Genomic DNA, 23,415 nt, shown 5'->3' with positions numbered 1-23,415 from the left:
TACTGTCGAGATTGTCTGTCACTGTCACTGTCACTTCGTCACTGCATTATCTGCTTCGTCACTGTCGAGATTGTCTCTGCGATTTATGATCACAAAGCCAGAAACCGGAAATAATCTTTTAGATGATGTAGAGGTCGTTGGAGTTTGCTAACCAGTAACGTGCAACACCTAAAAAAGATAGGCAGCTTAGTTGCATGCTACTTTAACAACGCAAAGGTATCAGTTTTACCTGCTTTTTTGAATCTTCTTGTTTTTTGGTATTTTTCCATTTCTAATTTAATAGGTAGATTTTTGTACGCCTAATGTGAATTAGCCTCTTTCTAAGATGAAGAAGAACTCATCTAAAAATATTTTTTTAACTTTCCTGTTATAACTAATAGACATCGATTTGCTCCTCAAGAATATTTATTTTTAAAATATTTTTTTTTTGCTATAAAAATTCCTCGACCCTAATATACATCTCAGTTTTTATACAAATTTACTATTTCAAATTACTAATTGTTTATAAAAATAAAAAATTAACTCTTTCGAAGACTCGAGCTGCAATACCAAATGATACCACCGGTATCGGTACCAAACGATATCAACATTACCGACACTTTCGATATGAACATCGCGTGATCTTCATATCGGTACTGTATGGTATAGCACCGATACCAGACGATAAACCGAGACTCGATATTAATTATTTAGTGTCTACTAATAATACCATTTAATGGACATTGATACGCAAATAGAACTGTTATAGATGCAATGTTTTAGATGCAATGATTTAGCTAAAAGCCAAAAAAAAATTTAAAACTTGATTATACCAATTGATAATAATATATAAAAACAATAAATATAAAATCAATAAAACTAACTTTTACGCTATTACAAATTTTTACTTTTTGTCTAAAAAAAGAGATTTGTTCTAAAAGTCTTACATTGCAAAACTATTCGACCATTGAACCTGGTAATATTTGAAGAGTTATAAGTTGCAGATCGATTTCAATTCTTCCTTGTTTCTTGAAAAAAATAGAAAAACTGTATACACAGTATTACTAGAAAGTGTTTAAAATACTTAACCTGTTGTGGTTTCTCTCCGCGTTTTTTCCTGTGAATTTTGAAGCACTCTTTCAAAGTCAAACACTATATGATTTATTGATTTCCAAAATCTTCTAGATTTAATGTAAAAAAGCTTATAGAGAGCTTCAGATTTAGATCTATTTTAAATTTTTTTTTGAAACGGGATCTTCTAGAGCTGGTGAGTATTCATCAGAATAAATCAGAAGTGGGTTCGATTTTCCTTTGTCAGTCAAAGGTGTTATGCTAAAATTTAACTTTTGCATTAAAAATATGAACTAACTACAACTTGAAGCATTTAAATTCAATTTTAACTGAAAATTTATTTTAAAGTAACAATATTTTAAATAGATCCGTCAAAACAATCTATATCAAGGATAGAAGATTACCTAGTTGTGTTATCTATAAAGCATACTTTTGCTGATTAAATTTTGCCTAAGATGAGGCCGTAGCCAAATAGAAATGCCACATCATTTGAATTATTCTCAGAACATATGGTCTTACTATTATTCTAACCGTCTTATCACAAAACACCGTGGATGTAGGCTTTATACTTTTCTAAATGCAAATAATTTTTTTAACAACAAACAAGTTTGGAAAAGCAAACACGTGTGCTTTTTAAAAATTGTTGAAATAAAATTAATTAGAAAAGGAATTAGGTCAAAGTAGTTAAATCTGAAAACTTACTTACTTTGCATTAATATTATTATTATTAAACAAATATTTATACAGGGTTAACATTTCAGTAAAAACATTTATTATATGTCTCCTGATATCAAAAATTGCATAAAAATAAAAGTTATGTGTATATATAGTTTAAAAAGTTAGAGAAAGAAAACAATTTTCTAAAAGTTTAATTGCTTTCTTTACTTCTTTTATTTTCTTTATTATAAGTTTTTGAACAATATAATTTTTTGTCGAACTCTAGTTTTACTTTTGGTATTTATCCACCAAAAAGTTGTTATTTTGCGTGTTTTGCTTATTTTTTCTCAATTTAAAATAATTGTTAAAATTGCTTCCTATTTTTTTTCCCAGACATTTGCAAACGATTGTTCAAGCGTGGACGGAAATCAAATTTTCTACTGTTGTTTTTCTTTTTTTTTTTTAAACATCTTCGCTTCCAACAAGGCTGCAAGCAGCCACTAATTGAAGTTGGAAGTTACTGAAAGCGAAAATATGAAGATTGTAGAGCAAGATAGCGATTGACGGACGACTTGAAAGATTGCAAATTATATAAATCAGGGAAGCAAGATAAAGGAAGCGAATTCCAAAAAGCTGATGTTCGAGGAAAAAAACTAGACGAATAAGCGTTTTTGGAGCACTTAGGAACAGTCACAGAAAAAGAATGACACTTAATTGAATGACGAGTAACACGAAAATGAATTTTAGTTGATAGCACAAGAGACACTAGCTCTTTAGAGCAGTGCCCATGAAAGTATTTGTAGAAAAGAGAAAGAGAAGCAACATTACGACGATGTGATAATGGTTGGCGGTTGGCTGCAAGAGCAGGTTCAAATATGTTTACAATGCGTTTTTGCACCTTGTCTAAAAGAGAAAGGGCATCATTAGAAGATCCGCCCCAGATATGGCAACAGTATTCCATACAAGGCCGGATTTGAGATTTATAGAAATAGAGAATAGAATCCGAAGTAAGAAAGTGACGAGCTCGATAAAGAGATGCAACCTTAGCAGATGCTAATTTTGCAACTGATTTGATATATGGTTTCCAAGAAAGATCGGAAGTAAGAGTTAATCTTAGTAGATGAAGAGTAGATGACTCATCAAGTACATCACCTTTCATAAATATAGGAAGATCTAAATTATTGCGATAACGATTGCCTGAAAAAAATTGAGTTTTATTTGTATTGAAGTTCACCAGTCAGTGTGAGCCCCATGCTGTAGCAGAAGTGAGAGAGTAGCAATCAGAGGGTGTTGGTTTCACGACAAGTCTAAATGGTAGTATCATCAGCAAGCAATGCCACCTTAGATGTGAGAATATCTGGAAGATCGTTAATGTAAATTAAAAAGAGTTTAGGACTAAGGATAGAACTTTGAGGAATCCCTAAAGTTACAAAATAAGAAGAAGAGTGCTGTCCATCGAAGACAACTTTTATACTACGATTGGAAAGAAAGGATTCAATAATCTTAAAGATGTTGCCAGATACATCATAAGAAGAAAGCTTATGGAGAAGACCAGCATGCCAAACTTTATCAAAAGCTTTTGAAATGTCAAGAGCGATGGCCTTAACCTCTCCACCTTTATCTAATGCACGATAAAACCTATCAGTTATTACTCTTAGCAAATCAGCTGTAGAACGAGAAGATCAAAATCCATATTTATGGTGAGAAAGTTATTAGATTCAAGATGATAAATTAAGTGTTTGTTAATTAAAGATTTACAAACCTTGCTTATGATAGGAAGAAGACTAATGGGACGGTAGTTAGACGAACCAGATCGCTCTCTAGAATTTTTAAAGATAGGGATAACAGATGCCGCTTTCCAGCGGGCTGGAAAACAAGACTCTGATAAGCACTTGTTGAATAGTTTTGAGAGTATAGAAGACAGCTCCGGAGAACACTTCTGCAAGGCAATAACAGGTATTTTGTCCGGGCCACAAGCTGAAGAAGAGTCTAGGCAGAAAATCACTTTAGATACAGAAGCTGGAGTGATACGAATGTCAAGCAATGGATCAATCTGTTTTTTGGCAATATCAGGTAGAACGCAATTAGTGGAATCAAGAGATGATATTGATGAAAAGTTTTAAGCAAACAATTCAGCTTTGTCTTTACGTAAGGTTACAAAGTCTGAACCATACAAGAGAGGTGGAATTAAAGATTTGACCTTATTATTGATATTATTAAAGATTCTCCAGAAGTCACGAGAGCCTGTTTTTTGAGATGAGATACGAGATATCATGACCTGAGTATAGCGGGTTTTGGCGTTAGACAAAACTTTTTTACAATGGTTTCTAGCAGTAAGAAACAGGCGTCTGTTTTTTTGGAGAATTGTTTTGCTGATAAAAATGGAAGCAACGGTTTTGATTGGCAATCGCAGCAGCACAGTGTGAGGAAAACCATGGAGGAGAGTAAGGCTTGACCTGGAATTGTTGAGAGAGAGCAGAAGATTCCGTACCAGCCTGAATCCACGAAGTTATGTAAGAAGCACATTTGTCGACAGGACGACAAAAGATTTCTACCCAAGGGCCATCACAAAGAAAATCATGGAAAGAATCCCAGTCAAATTTACTGCAGTTGTAAGAGGTTCAATAATAGGGGGATTCAGGTGATGAAGAAGAATGAGATATTAGTTTTAGAGAGATCAAACTGTGATCAGAAGCACCTAAGGGTGAATGTGGAAAAACTAAGCACTGACTAGGATCAGAAACAAGACATAAGTCGAGTAGAGAAGGTAAATGATTCGGGTTGTCAGGAAAGCGTGTTGGAAATTTGACTATTTGAATTAGGGATTGAGAAAGGCAAAAGTTGTGGGCTTTAATGTCTGCAGAATCACTGACACTAGAGCCAAGCCACTCAGAGTGGTGAGTATTAGTCACCGACAACAACTATATTAGCTGATTGTTAAAGAGAGATGGTTTGGTCAATATGATCAGAAATATCATCAAAAAGACTGCAGTCTTGAGATGAAGGAGAGCGGTATAGAACAAAGAGAAAGGCGATAGAGTGAAGCAGTGCTAAACAAAAGCACATGAAAGAATAGTCTATGGATTCAAACCTAGTTTCACGACAAATGGGTGAATTCTTACGAATGTAAATGCCCAGGTTAAGCATGAAACGAATTAGAGGAAGATAACCATCAACACTAAGATCACAAAATGAGACAGCTGAACTCAAATTAGTCTCACAAAGAGCAAATAGGTCTGGTGAACTTTGCAAGAGATAAGACTCAACAGAAGAAAAGTTACTTCGAAGACCACAAAGTTTAGTGAATGATAGGTTTAGGGAACTTGGTGATGGCAATGATTTTTTGTGTTTTACAGTTTTTGGTACTTTATTCATTTTTAAGTTAGATTGAAGAACTTGACTCAAAGCATAGATAGTACGCAGAACACTGTTTAATAGCCCAAGCAATTGCCTCATTACTACTAATAAACCCTAAGCCGTAATAAAGGGCTCCAAATTTAGCCTCCACAATGCACTCCAAAAGTACAAACAGGGACACCATCCATGCGCAACATGGCACTGTTAATACTTTTATATTTTTCAGCTGTTAATGGAATCAGCCTCTCTGAGAGCTACCACAGAGTTCGGGAAACCTGACTACCAGCCGGCCTCAGAACCATAAAACTGAGTTTTAGAGCTGTACCCTCATTAGGAGATAATAGAATAAGTTGCCTAGTCAGAAAAACAGAGACACAAGCAAAAGCCATGCATTGAGTCAAGAAGATCCAGCATTCAACATCCTAAACTGGAAACAATGTATTAAAAATTAATCTACGCCAGCCTAATAGATGAAAAAGGAGTGCGAGGCTGTTCAACAGATAGAATCTGTTTACCCCTTAAGTCTTTGCCTAGGAGGCCTTCTACAAGACAGTAGCCGGGTGCATTTAATATCTGCCCAAGATGAGTATTCTTATTGAGACATTATCTCTAGCCTTTACTGACCCAAGAGCCCCAAGGCAGAGGGTGTTTTAAGTCGTAGTTGGCATCTCCTAGTCTTTGCCTAAAAAGGCGTATCCTTCAAGGCAGCAGGAAATAAAGCAGATATGAATGAAAATGAAGCTTTATAGCCTGATTATGAAAATGAAGCTTTTTAACCTGATTATATTAAATTGATGTTATCGTCGTTTATGATATTTATTGCACGCAAGTGTAATGATTTTAAACAATTACTTTGGGTTGCTGTAAACTTTAAATACAAATAAAAGTAACTAGCGGTATAATTATTTTTGAAAAACAAACTAAATATTAAAGTTTCTAATTCAAATTTTGCAATTTGGGATTTGAATGAAAATGCTGTAAAAGAATTTAAATAAAAATTATGAAAATGGGAACTGTATTGAAAAACAAGAAAGGACATACATTTTGATAGCAAATTTGTGTGAAATAATTTTAAAGTATAAGTTTTGAAAGGAGAGAAAAAAGTCAAAACAAACAGGGGTTTTGCTAAATTGTTTTTGAAAACTTAAAATTAAATAGATTTCACTGAAATTGAAAGTACGAAAAGAAATACCAAAAGTGCTTCGGTGAGGGGATTTCGGTTATATTAAAGGCAAAACCTACAGAGAAAAAGGGCATCTTAAGTTTTTTTTTTCAGAAGCATAAATTGCAAGAGATAAGCATATATATTATATCAAAAAGCTCATAATTGTGGTTCAAAGCATTTTGATATAGCAGCCGTGGTGTAGTGATTAGATTTCTGAAGACATTGGTAAGAAAGACATCATTGGTAAGGAAGACATCATTGGTAAGGAAGACATCATTGGTAAGAAAACGAATCATTGAAAAGGAAAAAAGCTTGAACTTCTTGGTTAAATTGTATTTCACGGTGTTTTGTGATAAGACTATTATAATAAAAATAAGACCATAAGACTGAGAATAATTTAAATGATGAGGCACATCTGTTCGGCCATTGCCTAATTTTAAGCAAAATGTAATCAGCAAAAAAATGCTTTGCAGATAACACATCATGGTAATCTTCTATCCATGATATAAGTTTTTTAGACGGATATATTTGAAAGGTTGTTATTTTATGATGAAAATTTTACATGAGTAAAATTTTTATCATAAAATAACATTCTTTTTCTTTCCTTCAAACAATTTTGAAATAATTATTGGAATATTATTGGAATATTATTGAATTACATTGAATTATTATAAATATTATTGGAAAATAAATGGTTAAACTTCATGATGTTTTGAACTTTTTTCCATATTTTATGTTTCAATATAAGTACTAATTTGCCTGCTTTGAAATAATTCTAAAACTAAATTTTTAATTCTTTAGAATTTTTAGGAAGGAGATGAATCAAAAATTTAGCTTTTTATATATTTAAAAAGCGAATTATCCAAAGCCAAACAGTTATCAAACCAAAACAGTTTTAAAAATATATACTTTTCTTTTATTTACTTCTAACATGGAAAAATTGCTTGGTACAGCAATAAAATAAAATTTTTATTATCATATCATGTCCCATTTACTTATTTTTGTTGTTTTAATTAAACAATCATTATTCGACGAAACATATGAGCTGGTGAGAACCAGCATAGCGTAAGTCAAAATAAATAAAAAATTGGGTAAAGTCAATATTTATAAATACAAAGCATCATTGAGGACTTTTTTTTTTAATTTCTTTTTATAAAAAAATACAAAATACAAAAATATTTTGACATTTCTTTCTCGCCAAATATTCTTGGATCCGTCACTGGTGTAAGGTGTAAGTTTGCGTAAAGAAATTAGCAACTTTCCTTTTTTTTAGTTGTAGGGTTGTAGGGTTTTTTCTACAGTTATTCTTATAAAACCTTTAAAATCTTAAATTGCGAAAACATTGACTAACATCATTCTGATTCTCACCGGCTCATGTATGCAAAAAAAATTAATAGATAAATAAAAGTGAGTTTTTATTGCTAAGACAAATTAATTGACGAGCTCTTATTTAAAACAAAAACTTGGTATACAAGGATAAATTGGTCGGAAGCGAATGACCGAAAAATCATAAACATCAACAAAAAACAGAATTTATCTTTTAAATACGAAAATATGTGAAATTATAATTTTAAAATTTAAAGTTATATTAAAATATTTTTGTTTACAGACACAAATATGTTTAAACAAGCTGTATTGCAATGTTTGTTTAAGGTTTGTTTAATCATTATAGAAGATTTTGCGTTTACACCGAGCAAGTCGCTGACGTGATATTTAAATAAATATTGTCTGTTAAAAGTACAGTTAACTCGTTTAGTATTGTTACAAATATGCTTATTACTAATAAGCATCCAATAAATAGCTAAAGTAGTTGCATTTCTTTTTTTTAAATCTAATTAGAATAACAGTACTATTTAAACAACATGCGTAAAGACAGTTTAAATCATTTGAAAACCAAGTTATTCTTCATTAAATAATAAGCCCTCTAATGTCTTTACCTGTTTTCTAAAATATTGCTAATTTTTTTAATTTTTGATATAAAATTTCTGTATATTTTTAACTTGCAGAGACAATTACAGTTTTGTTTTCAAATTCAAGTTCAAAGTTTTCTTTTATTACCAGAAAATTTAAAAATCAAGTTGTTAATTACAAAAAAAAATTTAAAAATTGTTGTAGCTGACTTTAAAAAATATTTGTAACATAATTAGAATAATTTAAAATTCTTTTTCAAACATTATTTTTTTGATTATGGTATTTTATATTGATTATTTTGATAACAAATAAACAAGTAATTGTTATCTTTTTTTTTTATTCATTTTTGTTCATCAATGTATTTATTGAACCATTTAAAGTATTTAATAAACTTTAATCTTTATTTGACCAAAGTCAATTTTAAGAAATGATTGAAGTTATTAAAAAATGTTTGTTTCTAACAAATTCTCATGAGCAATCAAAATGGGAAAATAGTTTGATAATGATCTCACTTTGTTGTGTCCCTTCACTGCGTGTTTTGATTATTTATTCATCTACTTATTTTTATTTTAGGTTTTTGAATATCATTATGGCTGATGCTTTGATCAGTTTCTATGAGTAAGAAGTTTTTAAACTTTTATCTTGATATTTTTAAATGAAATTTTTTAAAGTTTTTAAGCAATTTAACCCAGGAATGAAGAGTCCCATAAGGAATTCTAGACTCAAAAGTCACAAAATGATTATATCTTCTAGTTTTTGGTATCCATGAGCTCCAAAAATGTAAAGAAGGTTACGAGGAAAAAGTTAGAAATTTTAGGTTAGTGGAACAATGAAGTTGTGAGCCCGCAGTCCTTATGTATAATGGTGGCAAGACTCCAAAATAAAAAATGATAGGCACCAAACCATAAAATCTTATGAATTTTTTTCTTTAATGCAAAATTAAACCAATTAAAACTTTTACTGAGAATTTTATAATTTTTCAAAGAGTTTGCAAATTAAAAAATTTTATTAATAGATTGTCTATTTTTTATTTTTTTAATGACAAACATTGTTTTTTTGGCAGAAAAACTCCTAAATACCGCAATGTTTCCACCAAATTTTCATACGGCAAGTGCTGGCATTGGGGTATCGCTGCCCAAATTATTTTCCTAATTTAGCCCTTGACAGGTGATGTACAGTTTTCCTTAAATTACTAATGATATATCTCTACTTCTATTTGCATTCTATATAGTATATAGAATGCAAATAGAAGTAGAGATAAATCTCTGATTGAAAAATAATTACATTTAAAAACCACTTGTTGTAATATAAAATTTTTAAAAAAGTTTTTGTCTCGTAGAGAAATGTAAATAGAACAATTGGAATTGTTATTCATTAGTGTTATAATTTAAGTAATAATGTAATATAATATTAATGACATCACTTCCTGACTTCTGAATATTACAGTCATTAGAAACGCTATTTATATATAATCTATTATACATACGGTTATTAGTTACGCTATTTATATACGATAGATGTTTGTAGTTCTTCTATAGCTTTTTTCTTATATTTGATAAAAGCCAAAATATAGATGAAAGACTATTTTATTATGGTTTACAACAATGTTATTATGGTTTTACTATTTTATTTACAACCTAATTTAATAGTAGAAAAGTGGAATTAGTCATTAGTTAGTCTATAGTTAGTCATTAAACTGACATAATCAAACACATTAAACTAACACAGTTCAAATCTAATTCACAATAGAATTTTTCTATTATAAAAGTTAATAAATCACCAGTAGAATAAAATGATTGAAATTTGTATTTATTGTCAGAGATAAATTGTTAGACTCAAGATCATATAATAAAAATTTGTTAATTTAGGCTAAAAGAACTAATATATTATAATCAAGAAGACTTATGAGGCAATAGTTATCTAGTAGAACATTAGATATAATAGTAAATAGTTATAGAGGGCAAAGCTTTTAAAAATTGAAACCACATATGCATTTTTCCAGCATGTAGGAAAACAAGGTTCAGTTAAATACTTGTTAAATAATTTAGGGTTTAATAAAAAAAAAATTTAGTAAGACTGTGACAGGTATGTTGTCTGACTACAATGCTACATGTTTTGATTGAACTTTTTTATTTAAAATTAAAAAATCTTTAAAAGTTATTTTATTTTTCATTTATATATGAAAAAGAAAAAAAAAAAATTTTTATTTTTTTATTTATTAAATTGAATTAATTTTTATATTAAATTTTGTTATTTTAACTACACCTTAAAGTTTTGGTCAAGAAATACTCTGCAATGACTTATATATTTTGATAGTATTAATTTTGTTACTAAAGGAAATGTGATTAGGGGTTGTCCATAAATTACGTCACACAGTTTTTGACCATTTTTGATCTCCTTTGTCACAACATCAAAATACTTCAGTAACAAGTTGTTACAAAACTAATAACCTTTTCCTCCTTAGAGCATGACATAAGTTATGGACAATCCTTTACTTTGTGTAATGTGAAAAATGGCTTTAAACAATTTAATAATGAACAATTTAAAAAACCAAGTTAAGATAACCGTAACCTAAGCCAAGCTTATGATATCAAATCTCAATTATTAGTCTCATAGTGTACTGAGTACTATTTGTGCTTTGAGTCAATTTCTTTAATCAATTTAAAAAAATAACCAAAGTTCAAAAACAATAAAATACAAAACCCATTATCATCGCCAAATTCTCTAAATCTATCATTTACTAATATTTGTGGGCTTGCAAGTAACTTTACTTCTGTTGAGTCTTATATCACACAAGCTTGTGATCTTAGTGCTGTTGGTTATCTTCCTTTAACTTGTAAAAACTCCAAATCACATGCTTGGCCTGGGCATTTACATTCTTAAAAGTTCACTAATTTGTCAGGAAACTAAGTTTACTTCCACAGACTATTCTTTTATGTGCTTTTGTTTAGCACAACTTCACTCTATCACCTTTCTCTTTGTTCTCTATTGCTCTCCTTCATCTCAAGATTGTACTCTTTTTGATGTTATTTCTTATCAAATTGAGCAAGCCCTTTCTCTTTATCTTTCAGCCAAAATTGCTGTTGTTGATGACTTTGATACTCATCACACAAATGATTTGGCTCTAGTATCAGTGACTCTGCAGGCATTAAAGCCCACAACTTTTGCCTTACTCAATCTTTAACACAAATAGCCAACTATCCAACTTGCTTTGCAGACAATCTGAATCATTTACCTTCTTTACTCAAATTATGTCTTATGTCTAACTTATTCTTCTTCATCATCAGGATCCCTCTATCATCTTACAACTACTTTAAAGCTGGCTGGGACTCTTTCCGTGATTTTCTTCATGATGGCCTTAAAAGTAGAAATCTTTTATCCTTCTGCCAATTGTGCTTCTTATGTAATATCTTGGGTTCAGACTGGCAAGTAATATTTTATTTCTCTCAACGATTCCAAGTCAAGCCTCACTTATCTCCATGGTTTTCCTTTTATTGTGCTGATGCAATTTCCAATCATAACTATTACTTTTATTTTTTATCGCCAATACAATTCTCCAGAAAACAAACATACGTTTACCATTGCTAGAAACCATTGTAAAAATGTTTTGTCTAATGCCAAAGCCCACTATTCTCAGGCCACAAAATTGTGTATATTACCTAAAAAATTATGCTCCAGAGGCGTCTTGAGAACCTTTAATAATGTCTGTGATAAGGGCAAATCTTTTATTACTCCTGGCTTATATAGTTCAGATTTTGTTACCTCACCTAAAGACAAAGCGGAACTGTTTGCTAAGAACTTTTCATCAGTCTTAAGAATGTAATTATTGGAATCTTGGTTCCACTATTCACATTCTACCTGATATAGCGGACAAACAGGTTGATCCATTGCTTGACATTTGTATCACTCCAGTCTCTGTATCTAAAGTAATTTAAAGTCTTCTACAGCTTTTGGTTCAGACAAAATATCTATTATAGTCTTGCAGAAGTTTCTCTGAAGTTTTATAGTTCCAAAACTATTTAACAAGTGTTTATCAGAGTCTTTTTTTCCAGCCTGTTGGAAAGCAGAGTCTGTTAACTTTATTTTCAAAAATTCTGGAGAGCAATCTGTCTTGTTTAACCACATTCCCATTTTTTGTTTTTTTTGTTTTAAGCAAGGTTTTTGAGTCTTTAATTAACAAACATTTAGTCTCTCATCTTGAATCTAATAACTTACTTTCTGATCATCAATATAGACTTTAAGACTATTGAATCCAGCGTTACCAATCCCAATAAAAAAGTTGTCCTTGATGGATGGCACTCTTCAATTCCTGTAACTTCAGGGGTTCCTCAAGATTCTATCCTTGGCCTTATACTCTTTTTAATTTACATTAACAGTCTTCCAGAAATTCTCACTTTCAAGTGGCATTGTTCACAGATGATACTACCATTTATTATTGTTTTGATAAGAAGTCAATACTCTCGAATTGTTTGGAGGGGATATTTGAGCTTGAAAAGGATCTCATTTTTGCAACAGCATGGGACTTTCAGTAGCTGGTGAACTTTAACTCAGATATAACATTATATTTTTTATGTTAATCATGATTGCAACAGTCTAGATCTTCCTATATTTATGAACGGTAATGTTCTTAATGAGTTGTCTACCCTTCATCTTCTAGGGTAAACTCTTACTTTTGATCTTTCTTGGAAACCATGTATCAAATTGATTGCAAAATTAGCAACTTTAAAGGTTTCATCTCTTTACTATGCTCACCACTTCCTTATTCTCGATTCTATATTTTATCTCTATAAATCTCAAATCCATCCTTGTATGGAATACTGTTGTCATATCTGGAGTAGATCTTCAAACAATGCCCTTTCTTTTTTAGACAAGGTGCAAAAACGTATTTTAAACATAGTTGGACTTGCACTTGCAGCCAACCTTTAACTATTGTCACATCGTCATAATGTTGCTTCTCTTTCTTTTTTCTATAAATACAATAATGGGCACTGTTCTTAAGAGCTAGTTTCTCTTGTGCCTTCTACTAAAAGTCATTCTTGTGTTACTTGTCATTCAATAAAGTCTCATCTTTTTACTGTGACTGTTTCTAAGTGCTCCAAAAATTCTTATTTGATTAGCTTTTTTTCCTCGAACATCAGTTCCTTGAAATTCACTTCCTTCATCTTGTTTTCTTGATTCATATAATTTGCAATCCTTCAAGTCATCTGTTAATTATTATCTTGCTTTACAAACTTCCAACTCTTAAAGTGGTTGCTTGTAACCTTGTTGGAAGTAAAAATGCTTTAAAAAAAAAATCTTGAAAGAGTGTTTATAATAAATAGTTTTAAAATTACTTCTTTTTATGGAGACATTCAAAACAGATAAGTTGTTTATTAGATATACTTTGAGACCACTAGATGGTTTCATCATCAGACAATATCATTATATATATATATATATATATATATATATATATATATATATATATATATATATATATATATATATATATATATATATATATATATATATATATATATATATGTATATATATATATATATATATATATATATATATATATATATATATATATATATATATATATATATATATATATATATATATAATTAGTAAAAAACACTTATCTAACTTTTATCTTCGACTTGAAGTTTCACCATTGCTGGATCATCAGGAAGAGTTCCTGATGATCCAGCAATGGTGAAACTTCAAGTCGAAGATAAAAGTTAGATAAGTGTTTTTTACTAATTAATTATTGCTCTGTTCTTTAAGAACATTGAGCACTCTATTTGTAAAATACACTAACATAATTTACATATATATATATATATATATATATATATATATATATATATATATATATATATATATATATATATATATATATATATATATATATATATATATATATATATATATATATATATATATATATATATATTTAAACAACTTTAAAAAGTATTCTACACAATAGAGTGCTCAATGTTCTTAAAAGAACAGAGCAATTATATTAAACCATCGTCGCGATAAAGGCCTATCGTGACGATGGTTTAATAGTAATGCGTAGAAAATCTGGTCCACAGCTCGACAAAATTAGAAAAGATATTATAAAAGTTTTTAAAAATATTAGCTTTCAAATCGAAATAAACATAAATTTAAAAAGTGTGAATTTTCTTGATGTCACATTTAACCTCTCTGAAAATTCATATAAGCCTTTCAAAAAACCAAACGATGAACTATTATATATTAACATTAACTCTAACCATCCACCCCAAGTTCTAAAACAAATCCCGATTTCAATTAATAACAGACTAAACCAAAATTCCTCAAATGAAAATGTATTCAATTCCTCTAAACGAATATTTGAAGATGCCCTAAAAAAAAGTGGTTTTGAAAATTTTGAACTAAAATTTGAAAAAAAGAATACAAAAAAACGAAATAGAACTAGAAATGTAATTTGGTTCAACCCCCCATATAGCAAAAATGTTTCTACTAACATAGGAAAAGTGTTTTTAAAATTGGTAGATAAGTATTTCCCGCGATCTAATAAACTACATAAAATTTTTAATCGAAATACAATTAAAGTTAGCTACAGTTGCACAAAAAATATGGAAAGAATTATAAAAGGTCACAATAAGACTTTGTTAAACAAAAAAGAAATCCTAAATGAAAAAATTACAGAAAATTGTAATTGTAAACTAAAAATCAATTGTCCAATGAGTGGAAGTTGTTCATCAAAAAATGTGGTATATAAATGTGTTGTTTCCTCTAAGAATGTACCTGATAAACAATATATTGGCATAACAGAGGGTGAATGGAAAAAACGTTTTGCCAATCATAAGCAATCTTTCAAGAATAAAAAGTATTCAAAAGACACCATGCTGTCAAAATATATATGGGAATTAAAAGAAAAAAATATTGATGATTATATACTGAATTGGTCTATCCTTAAAACAGCGCCTGCATATAACAATATTTCCAAAAAATGCATACTATGCCTACTAGGAAAATTTGAAATAATTACACATTCAAATCAAGAATGCTTATTAAACAAAAGATCGGAATTAATTTCTAAATGTAGGCACGAAAATAAGTTTCTCCTAAAAAACTATAAAAATAAATGAGTTCAAATAATATTTACATTAACTACCCTTTTTATAAAAACATTTTAAAAAAATATCATAAGTAATCATTTCTAAAGAATTCTTTTTATAATAGTGTCAGCAAATTCCACAAATGTGTGAAAATTTACAGTAGTTAAGACATTTGCAACTTCCTGTAATTTAATTTTGGTATAAATTGAAGTTTTATTAATTTGATCATCCATTTCTGATGAATCTTTGTTGATGAAACACAGTGTTAAATGGAAAAAAATTTTGTTAAGTGATTTTCTACTACTAATATATATATATATATATATATATATATATATATATATATATATATATATATATATATATATATATATATATATATATATATATATATATATATATATATATACAGTATTGGCCATTAATAACAATCTACCATGATTTTTTTGATTTATTCGACTTTGATTGATAATAAATCAATGATTGTTTGACTCATTTCAAATATAAAAAGTGTAAATTGATGAGTATCATATTTTCTTTTAAATAAATATAGATATTTATAAAAGTATCAATCGATGCGCTAATCATCTGGTTTTTTTTAACACTTACCTCATAATCTAAAATAATTTTAATGGCCAAAATTAACTATCCACTCTATTATTTTAAAATTTCTTCAAAATTGGGTTTGTCTTTTAGTAAAACTTTGAAGTTATTTTCAAATTAATAATTATTGTTAGAGAGTTTTTTTTTTAAATTGTTATAAATATTTAAAAAGTTTGTGTAAATGAAATATAAAAGTTAGCATCTAATTAGCAACTACAACATTTCAGTAATAAAAAAATCAAAACGACTGGAAAAACTATTGATAACATGAATTCAATACAATTGAAAATATTCCGCGTCCAGGAAGACCCAGCATTTCAAATGAAAGAAATGAACGCTCACTTATTTGCATAGTAAAAAAAATCCAAAGTTATCATCAACTGATCTCAGTCAAAAAAGGCAGGAAGCTTCTGGTGTTGTTGCTAGTGCTCGAACAATTAGAATAGTACTACAAAAACACAATTACATGTGGCGAGCTGCTTGCAAAAAACCCCGTCTATCAAAAAAACATCAGAAAACTGGTGCTTAGCTCATAAAATTTGGTCTAAGAGCATGTGGCACAGCGCTCTTTTCAGCGATGAAATTGAACATTGAGGTTGATTTAAGAAAAAACCGAATAATGCTGAAAAGAATGCCACATGAAAGAATGCGCCCAGATTGTTCTATGTATTGAAAAAAACAAGGTAGTGGCAGTATAGGCATCTGGGCCTGCATGAATTATAAAGGTGTCAGTTGCTTTAAACTATTTGATGGCAGGTTTGATTCTCAAAGATATTTAGACATATTGGATAATTATTTGATGCCTTCTATTGACATTTTCCGAAAAGACACGGAAATTATCTTCCAACAAGATAACGCTCCATGTCATACTGCTAAGATTTGCAAGCAATGGTTTGAAGAAAACGACATTAAAGTCATGTCTTGGCCTGCCAATAGTCCAGATCTCAACTGCATAGAGAATTTGTGGTCTTGGTTCAACCACAATCTTGGTAAAATTGAAATAAAAGATCTGGACCAGCTAAAAGAAGAGGTAACAAAATTACTAAATAATGTTCCAAAAGATATTACTAAGAATTTAGTGAATTCCATGCCGAAACGGATCAATGAATGCTTAAAAGCTAAAGGATTGTCAACAAAATAATAATTTTTTTTTTTTTTTCATTTTTTGTGTATCATAATTTTTTTTTGTTCTTATAGTTAGTTAATTTTGTTGATGTGGTTTGTTTATTTTGGCCACTTTTTGTTTTTTTGATATGTATGAACACTTGTTTTCATTTCAATATTTAATTTTTTAATTTTTTTAATTTATTATTACTTTATAATAAATTTATATAGTAATTATTTGATTTATTTGAATAAAAAAAAACTGAAGAAAAAATCTCTTTTAATTTTTAAAATATGTAATTTCAAACTTATATCCATACTACAATAACATGATGGAATGTTATTAATGGCCAATACTATATATATATATATATATATATATATATATATATATATATATATATATATATATATATATATATATATATATATATATATATATATATATATATATATATTTATTAATTAGTCAATTATATGTATTTTTTTTTTATGTTTTAGCTATGTTGACAAAAATCAGGTAATGTATTAAATAAAATTTTTATACTGTGTTCCAGCCTTCGGAATTAGGAAAAATGAAGTTGGCAATAATTTGCTGACCCTAATGTTTTAGAGTTTGGCATCAGGGCAGCAAAAAAAATTTTGTACAAAAATTTTACCATAAATAAAAGAAATGAGGTTTGCAATTTTTTGCCAACCTCAAACACTTCTTGGTCAGCAGTTAGGTCAGCATTGCTGAAGGTTGATTCTAATTCCAAGGGCTGGTGTTCTTATCTATATTGTTTGTATGAAACAACACTAAGGTCATCAAACTAATTTAGGTTTTGGCTAGGGCTCGAAAGAATTAAATGAAAAAGCAACTGTTTGTTTTATTGTTAATTGTACTTAATTTCAGCAGTTAATTCAATTTAAGCAAAATTTTCATGATATTTTACATTATGCCTAGGATAACTATACTGAGTCTCTAGCAGCTTGGGTTGAAATTCAAAGCGTTTCAGCATGGCCTCACAAAAGAGAAGATACTATAAAGATGGTGAAATTTGTAGCAAAGGTTTTTTTAATTGTTTTTAAAAAATTGACCCATTTTTGTGTAGTAGGAGATTTTTTACAATGTTTTTACTAATAATAAGTTTTTACTGTAAAAAAATTTTATATTAAATTTTTATTTACTTGTAAAAATCTTGTATTAAATTTTTACTCTCATAAGATTTTTACTCCCACGTAAAATTGTATTTTAGGACCACATTGTATTTTATCAATACTATTGAGTCAATAGTATTGATAAAATACAACCTGGTGACAAATAAGATTTTTGTAACCAGGTTGAACTAGACTCAGTCTTTAAAATGTTTAAAAGTCTTGACTACATTCTTTTTTTTTTTGCAAATGAATTAATTGATATACTGTAAATATTTTGATATACTGCTTACGAACTGTGTCATATCGGATCAGTGCTGCCTCCATCAAAACTTATCTATCCAGAAAAGCTTTGGCTGTAGGAAGAGACACCACTGAACAATCAGAATTTCTCCAAAAAAATATTTAGAATTGAAGTCCATCAATATAGTTTCAGGAAACTACTTTACCCTTAGTTTCAATTTTTTGACTCATATGCATAAAAATGCTGATTTTGAATGTAACTTTTTCGTTTCTGTGCACATTGTTGCAAACTGATCCATCAGACAGTATTATTTTTTTATAAAATTGGGGCCACTAGTTCCTTAAATTAGAATCGTGCTGGAAAAAACTGAATCCATGTTAGGGTACCAGGAAAAAAAAACCTGGTACCCGGCACCAAGACCACATTAAAAAGGTGGAATAACAGCTTGAAAAATCTCTAGCGCTGAATTTTTTTACCCAATAACGCTGATTAATTTGTGCTAATTAAGTTTGCTTAAGTATATCAAGTTTCTTAATATAAATAATAATTAATTAGTTTAAATTTTTTGGAATAACTTGCCGTCTTACGTTTTCTCGACTGTAGTGTGAATAAAAGTATTTTAAGTGAGACACATCTACATTGAGTAAATAAAGCTTTGTGGTTATTGACTCCATGCACTTTTAGACTTATATCACGAGGTTTATTGGTTGAAGTTAAAACTAAAAGCAATCCTGTTAATAATATTTTGACACAATTTAAAGTATCACTTCAACATATAGTTACAGCATTTTAGGTAAATGTTTGTTAAAATTTTTTTAAGATACTCGGTGCCCAGTACTGCAAAAAAATGACTGATTCTGGGTACCCGGTAAAACAGCCAAATTACCTGGTCCTTGGGTCCAAACCGGGTACTAGGCACATCAATACTTAAAATTAGTGATATCAGCATTTTTTTTAATGACAAAAGAAAATGCATTTTTCTAGGAGGATGACAGAACCAGGTCATTATACTCTTTTTGAGGTATCAATTCTATCAGATTTTTCTTTTTCAAGGCAAAAAAATTCCTGATCTCAAGTAAGAAAAGAGTAACTCCTAACAGGAAAATATTGGTCAAAACTTGACCTTGTTTAGTGATACTTTGTGCAATTTTTTTAATTTTTCTGGAAAACATTTTGGCTCTGCCAATATGAACCATTTTCTCAACTGTTGCATCAGCCTTTATTTTGTCGCTTACATATTTGCTTTTAATTTTTACCTGTTGGTCATCACATGTGCAGCATGTGTCAACTTGAGGTAATCCAAACCTCAAATTGCTGCTGAAATATTTTCAAATAAAATTTGTAATTTACATTGATTCCAGGATACTTCTGTTAAAACAATTTGTGCATGTCATGTACTGAAAGTTTTTTATTGAGATAATGATTTTCAGTATTACCATGGTGAGTCATCATATTCGGATAAGAAGATATGTGGTCTTTCATTATGTTAATGACACTTTCAGATTTAGCATCTCCTTAAATACTTCATCCACATTCATCACTATGGAGTTTTCCTGTCTTCAAACAGTTGCTTAGCCTTGATAACCCTAACATTTTAGAAATTATGTTTAAAGGTATGTTAGCTTACAAATTTCGTTGATTTTACTTTTACAAAAGGCTCAGCCATTAGGTTGAACCTAATAACAAGATTTCTTAAACTAAAAATATTACGTGTCTGTTATTATAATAAGTAACAGTAAAAAGCTCTTTAAATTATATTATATAAGTATTATACGTGCATACAGTCTTTGAATTATCATTTTTTTACTTCAAATCCATTAACAAAACAAGTCCAGGTTTTCTTCTCCCAGTTTTCTTTCAGATATATTCTTCCCATCATAGTTTGTGAAGGGGCTTCCATCAATCTGAGCTTTCTTGATTACTTCACTCTAGTTGATAGACTTATTTACTAAAATTATTTTCCTTTTTTTTTGTTGTTGGTATATTGGTGTCGTCATTGGATTTATTTGGACATTATTAAATCAATTAAAATCTGAAAAACTCATAAATCAGTCACTGTGAATTAGTAAAGCAAAACACTTTAAAAAAATTTTTTTTAAATTTGAATTCAAGGCAATTAAGGCCACTACAGCCAAGCAGGCTACTTAAGTTGTGGCTACAACCCTCTCTCAACTCTATGACTCCGAAACACAAACCTTGATCAACGAGTTGAGGGCGGTACTACCAGGGGCATGGTGGAGATCAAACTTGGAACTTGACGGAAAATCAATAAAAAATAAAAACACAACTTCCAATCAAGTGAATCAACTTTGAGCAGCCATGGCACAGTGGTGACGCATTTGTCTCAGAAACACAGGATCCATGGTTCAAACCCCATCTTTGAGCAAGTTTTTTGACATCGGTGAGGAAGGAGGCGTGAACTTCCAATTAAATGCTCATCTGCAGTGCTCTGTGACCGTTTGGACTTCTTGGGGCACCTAAGTAAAATAAAATAAAAATAACTTGATTCACTGTAACTATTCAACTATATTAAACTTAGGGCAACAGCTTTTATTCTGTTCATGCGGTAATTCTTTGTAATTAATATCAATGGAAATTGTTTTGTAATCATTATTGGATTTATTGATTGTCCAAAAAGAATTGCTTGTGTTGTAATTGGTAATAATTATCTGAAACAAATATCGCAAACTATTATCCCTAAGGAAATGGATTGTGTAACAATCATTACAACTTCTATTCACACTGGTTTATGATTCTAGATTGCACTGCATTAGCTGTTTCATAAAGAAACACTGCAAGCCAGTGACTTAAGGTAATTCTGAAATCGACTGTAATTTAAAAATTTTCTGAGAACTTGTTTAAGAAAATTTAAGCTTTATGTAGAGCTAGGTGAGCAAGTGGTAGGTGTACAAGATGCTAGGTGTACAAGTGATAGGTGTACAAGATGCTAGGTGTACAATGCATTTGTAAATAATTCAGTGAATTATGTTTGCTGTACCTTGATCCAGAAAACAGACTGTTTCACTTTCATCAACTGGGTGCAGTCCACAAAGCCGCATGTCTAATGCTCTATCAAAATCCTCCTTGTGCTCCATCAAAATAGTCCTTCTTGAAGAGCAGATCCGTTTGTTGCTAGCAGGAACAATTACCACTGCTGCACAGCAGACGAAGTTATGCAGCTTCATCACCTTTGCATATCTGATATACAGTGCCTGGTGGATAATGTGTAGATCTGCAGTAGACGCCCCATGGCATGATCTCTGCCTTTATCAGAACCTTCTGAAGTTCACACAAGTGAGTTCTGAAATATCTGAAAGCACGATAAAAGCACTGAAGCATCTATCTATGGTACCTATGTTCTGAAATGGTGCCCCTTGCTCTATTTAGTGACATTGTTTCAAAGCCTGAATTGCAGTACTTAGCCAAGAAGCTTCTGGCAGCAAAGCCTTGTGATGGAATGGCTCTGCTGCGTGATGGGTACAGAACTGTTTTCGGAAAACCCATGTTCCCAGCTGAAATCACTGCCACAACAAGACCTGGAGATTTGGTTACTGCAGATTTATGATACATTTTTGGCCGTTTTAGAGATGAATGTGGATTTTCTTAACAATAACTTTGGAAACTGGCCAGCTCACCCTTCGTTTCTGTCATCAAATATGAAAATGAATTCTGTCAATGTTATCAATGACAGTGCGGAACCCTGCGTGAAACTAAGTATAGACTTTTTAGATGCAGCTAAAACCAAGGAGAATTATCAGAACAGTCTGAAAGTTGTTGAGGCTGACAGAAAGAAAGTTCCAAGTCTGCTCAGCCGCAAGAAGAAACAAGCAGCACCAACAGTTGAAGATCACGAAGATGACAATTGATAATATTTAACTATATACCCATAGTTACAGTAGCTAAAAACTACCTGTTGTATTGCTCTGTTCGATATTGTAAATTTTATCATACTTATTTGGAATATTTCAGCATTCTTTTGTCCATTTGACAGTCTTTGTAGTAACTCCTGGAACTATAAATAATTATGTGTATATTAATTGTTTAAATGTAACCGATGCTAATAATAGTATTAATTACAGTTTATTGCAAAAAATACAGATATTTGTGTTTGTTGTGGACCCATTAAATTGCCATAAAAAAATTTATGAAGTGGAACACAGGAATCATAGGGCCAAAACTGAAGTAAATAGTTAAAAAGTTGTTAGGAGTTTGATGCACCCGAATATATATATATATATATATATATATATATATATATATATATATATATATATATATATATATATATATATATATATATATCACAGGGGCTAAACATACTTTCGGGGTCAAAAATAAAGAAAAAAGGAATATTTTTGTATACCTGGTAATGTTTTGTCTCTGTAAGTTTAAAGTTATTAACAATATTGAGTAAAATAACATTTTTTTTATGCTTTAAATAACTTAAAGTATACTTTCATTAAAGATGTCTTCCTAAATGCAAGGGATCTTATGTAAAAATATACTTTTTTAAATTATTTTTAGGAGTTAGAGAAACTTGGGGCAACTATTGAAGTTTGTGACAATCCTTTAATTAACCAGTTAACACCTGATGGTTGTAAGATTCCTTTTCCACCCATTATACTTGGTAATCTTGGTGCTGATCCTGCTAAAAAAACAATATGTATATACGGGCATTTGGATGTTCAACCAGCAGCTAAGGAAGATGGATGGGACAGTGAACCTTTCAAGTTGATAGAAAAGTATGGAAAGTTATATGGTAGAGGTGCAACTGATGACAAAGGGCCAGTTTTGGCTTGGTTAAAAGCAATTGAAGCATTTCAGACATTAGGCATTGAAATTCCAGTGAACTTAAAGGTTGCTTATAAGTGTAATTCTTTTTTGTTATTATAGATTTTACACATTTAAAATTTTGCTTTTATCATATATATATATACAAATATATATAAGTACACAAACATATTTATAAATATATATATATATATATATATATATATATATATATATATATATATATATATATATATATATATATATATATATATATATATATATATATATATATATATATATATATATATATATATATATATAT

At 29.9% G+C, this 23,415-nt stretch overlaps 1 protein-coding gene across 2 annotated transcripts in view; it reads left to right on the top strand.

The window, feature by feature from the left end:
* Nucleotides 1-7,743: 7,743 nt before the first annotated feature.
* LOC100211929 (cytosolic non-specific dipeptidase) overlaps nucleotides 7,744-23,415 on the top strand; it is a 36,033-nt gene continuing 20,361 nt past the window's right edge. The window contains exons 1-5 of one of the 2 annotated variants that reach the window (XM_065790171.1): nucleotides 7,744-7,882; nucleotides 8,714-8,758; nucleotides 17,441-17,459; nucleotides 17,886-17,990; nucleotides 22,845-23,177. In XM_065790171.1, coding sequence (XP_065646243.1) covers nucleotides 8,730-8,758; nucleotides 17,441-17,459; nucleotides 17,886-17,990; nucleotides 22,845-23,177 — 486 coding nt within the window. In that variant the 5' untranslated portion in view covers nucleotides 7,744-7,882; nucleotides 8,714-8,729. Of the gene's footprint in view, nucleotides 7,883-7,961; nucleotides 8,036-8,713; nucleotides 8,759-17,440; nucleotides 17,460-17,885; nucleotides 17,991-22,844; nucleotides 23,178-23,415 lie in introns of those variants that run through there. The other variant, XM_065790172.1, reaches the window with a different exon arrangement.

Source organism: Hydra vulgaris, chromosome 02, assembly GCF_038396675.1.
Source record: "Hydra vulgaris chromosome 02, alternate assembly HydraT2T_AEP".
Classification (NCBI taxonomy): Eukaryota; Metazoa; Cnidaria; class Hydrozoa; order Anthoathecata; family Hydridae; genus Hydra; species Hydra vulgaris.
The sequence above is the reverse complement of the archived record's forward strand: the minus strand, read 5'-3'. Positions and strand labels throughout refer to the sequence as shown.